This window comes from Egretta garzetta, unplaced genomic scaffold, assembly GCF_000687185.1.
Source record: "Egretta garzetta isolate BGI_Z169 unplaced genomic scaffold, ASM68718v1 scaffold238, whole genome shotgun sequence".
Classification (NCBI taxonomy): domain Eukaryota; kingdom Metazoa; phylum Chordata; class Aves; order Pelecaniformes; family Ardeidae; genus Egretta; species Egretta garzetta.
Genome location: NW_009260402.1, coordinates 66,975 through 69,425, shown reverse-complemented (window position 1 = coordinate 69,425; position 2,451 = coordinate 66,975). Strand labels below are relative to the sequence as shown.

Below are 2,451 nucleotides of genomic sequence, written 5' to 3'. Positions count from 1 at the left end.
GAGGCGCCGCAGCCCAGCTGCCGGGGTGGCCCCGCACAGGCTGGCCGAGCGGGTGGAGACGATCTGGCAGATGCGGTGGGTGGCCACGCAGTCTTCATGAGATGGCTCCAGGCCCAGCCCGCTGAGGATCTCGTGGGCTTTCTGCAGCCCTTCTTTCTCCCTGCACATCAAAGAACGAGAAAGGATTCATGCCTGGAAACCCAACTTCTGCCATCTGCAGTGTCCTGGCTTGCTCAGTGGATTGCCCTGGGATGGGTCCTGTTTTCCCCCCAGCACAGATGTCAGGAGATGGGCTGGGACCCCAGGAAACCACCTGGATCCTACTTACTTCTCAATAGCAGAGACGTATCTGGTCTCAAAGTGGCCAGTAGTGAGCAGATCTGGTGTGAGCCTCCCTCCAAACAAGAGCCCTTCCTTGGCCATCTTCACCAGGATGAGTCGGACCAGCTCTCCCATGTACATCCCGCTGATCATCTTCTCAAACCTGCCGACAGGGGAATGTGCTTGGCTGCGTGCACCATGAGGTAGCCACAGGTTGACCTTAAAAATGCTCGGCAGCCTTCCGGGCCCAAATGCAACCTAGGTAATCTCTTCCCAGAGTAGTTTAACCCATCACTGAGAAAATAAAGCCACATTGGTGTAACCATCATTCTGCAAGGAGAACTTATGGCTACCTGAAGGGGGGCTGTCAGTTTGTGGAGACATCCCGCCCCCCCAAATCCCACCTGTGCTGCCAAAAGCCACCTGGGGAATGGGAAATCCATAGGACTTGGATGCGGACATGAGGTGGTGGCACTTGCCTTGGCTGGCAGATAACTTCTTTGGCAGGGGAAAGAACAGAAATCAAGCGAAAGACTCACAAGGGAAGCGGGTGTTGAGTGGCTCAGTTGGGCGTACCAACCCCAATCTGTGATACAGCCCCTGTTTGCATTGGCGTCGCTGGCGCGGCGGAGGACGCAGTGACCTAATTAACTAGGATGACCTCTTCGGTCTCGCTAACGCCAGCGCAACAGGAGGGATGGACAATGCCGAGCAAACCCCGAGCCTGAGCCGAAGCCAAGAATCTGCTTACAACTGTTTGCCAGGGTTGAGCGAGCCCATGTCTATCTCACGGTCGAACTCCGTCCGGATGTCGTTGAGCACGCCATCGTCACCGAAGGCCCCCCACTCCATGTTGATGCACATCCGACCTTCATCCCCTTCCACCAGGTCAATGTGCCTCATCTCCTCCATGTAACAGGCGTTGGTACCAGTACCTGAACCAAGCATGGGGACATGGTGAGAGAGGACGCTGCCTTACCCTTATTCTCCATAATTAGCAACAGCCAAACACCCCATAGAAAGCGAAGATGGAAGAAAACAAACATTGAGAAATGCTGGTTTTCTGACAGTGCTATCACCTCTCTTTTTCCTCCAAAAGACCCTGAAACCGGCAAGAAACGTGCTCTGCTTATGGAGTTCATGGAGAGATGGACCCCAGTTCTCCCCCCTTGCTCACCAACGATGAGGCCAACTTCACAGTTATGATCGTCGTAGCCGCAGGTCATCATGGTCCCAACGGTGTCGTTCACCACGGCCACAATGTCAATGTCAAAGTCCTGAGATGGTGGAGAGGAGAGAGATCGAGTCAGCATGGCCAAAACAGACCGAAACATCTCTGCTGTCGCGGGGGAGCCAAGGTGCAGAGCCTTCAGTATCCTGTCCCAGGGAACCGTGTGCCCCTGTCCCCCCACCTCACGAGGTGCCCAACCTCTTACCCCTCTTTTCTTGATGGACTTGCGCAGCATTGACACCACGTCCTTCCCCTCCACGCTGCTGCATTTGAAACCCTTCGTCCACGTAACGAGGATGCTCTGCGGAGAAACAGGGAGAAGGAATGCTTGGAGGACAGACCCACGGAGCCACATGTCTCGAGGGCTCCCTCGAGAGGGCTGGACAGACACACGGCACCGCAAGGCAAGGGCTGGACGGACACACAGCACCGCAGGCGAGTCCCTCCCTGTTATCAGCTTGCGAGCCACGCTATCAGCAATAATTTCCACATCTCTGCGCAGATAAAGTTTATGGCCGCAAAATAGGAGTCGCTTGCTGCTCCTGCTGGCGGGAGGGAACGCGGTTCCCGTGACTGGGTTTTATGGAGCCCTGGAGCAAAACCTGTTCCTGAATGTACAGAGAGCTCCTTGACCCAGACCCTGCGGGATGGGGGTCTCGCCGTCCCCGCAGCCGGAGGCAGGGGGTGCGTCCCCACCCAGCACAGCCATTGCAGCCGCCCGGCCGGAGGCTGCGCTGAGCCCTGGGGGAAGGGAAAGGACTCGATGGCATTTGAAATCTCCAACCTTACAGCCCCAGATGCCTTCTCGAGGCAAGCACCTGCCCTGCCTTACAGATGGGGAAACTGAGGCACGGCGCTATGCAAACTGGACGTGGTCACTGGGGACGGATGCTGCTTTT

General features: G+C 56.5%; 1 protein-coding gene across 1 annotated transcript in view; it reads right to left on the bottom strand.

Annotated features, from left to right (window-relative positions):
• Nucleotides 1–2,451, bottom strand: part of LOC104130346 (hexokinase-2) — a 17,735-nt gene that overhangs the window by 6,254 nt on the left and 9,030 nt on the right. Inside the window, exons 4-8 of the mRNA XM_035898892.1 lie at nucleotides 1,758–1,853; nucleotides 1,499–1,598; nucleotides 1,073–1,256; nucleotides 329–484; nucleotides 15–160 (exon numbers count right to left, since the gene is read on the bottom strand). Of these exons, the coding sequence (XP_035754785.1) occupies nucleotides 15–160; nucleotides 329–484; nucleotides 1,073–1,256; nucleotides 1,499–1,598; nucleotides 1,758–1,853 (682 nt within the window). The remainder of the gene's footprint in view (nucleotides 1–14; nucleotides 161–328; nucleotides 485–1,072; nucleotides 1,257–1,498; nucleotides 1,599–1,757; nucleotides 1,854–2,451) is intronic.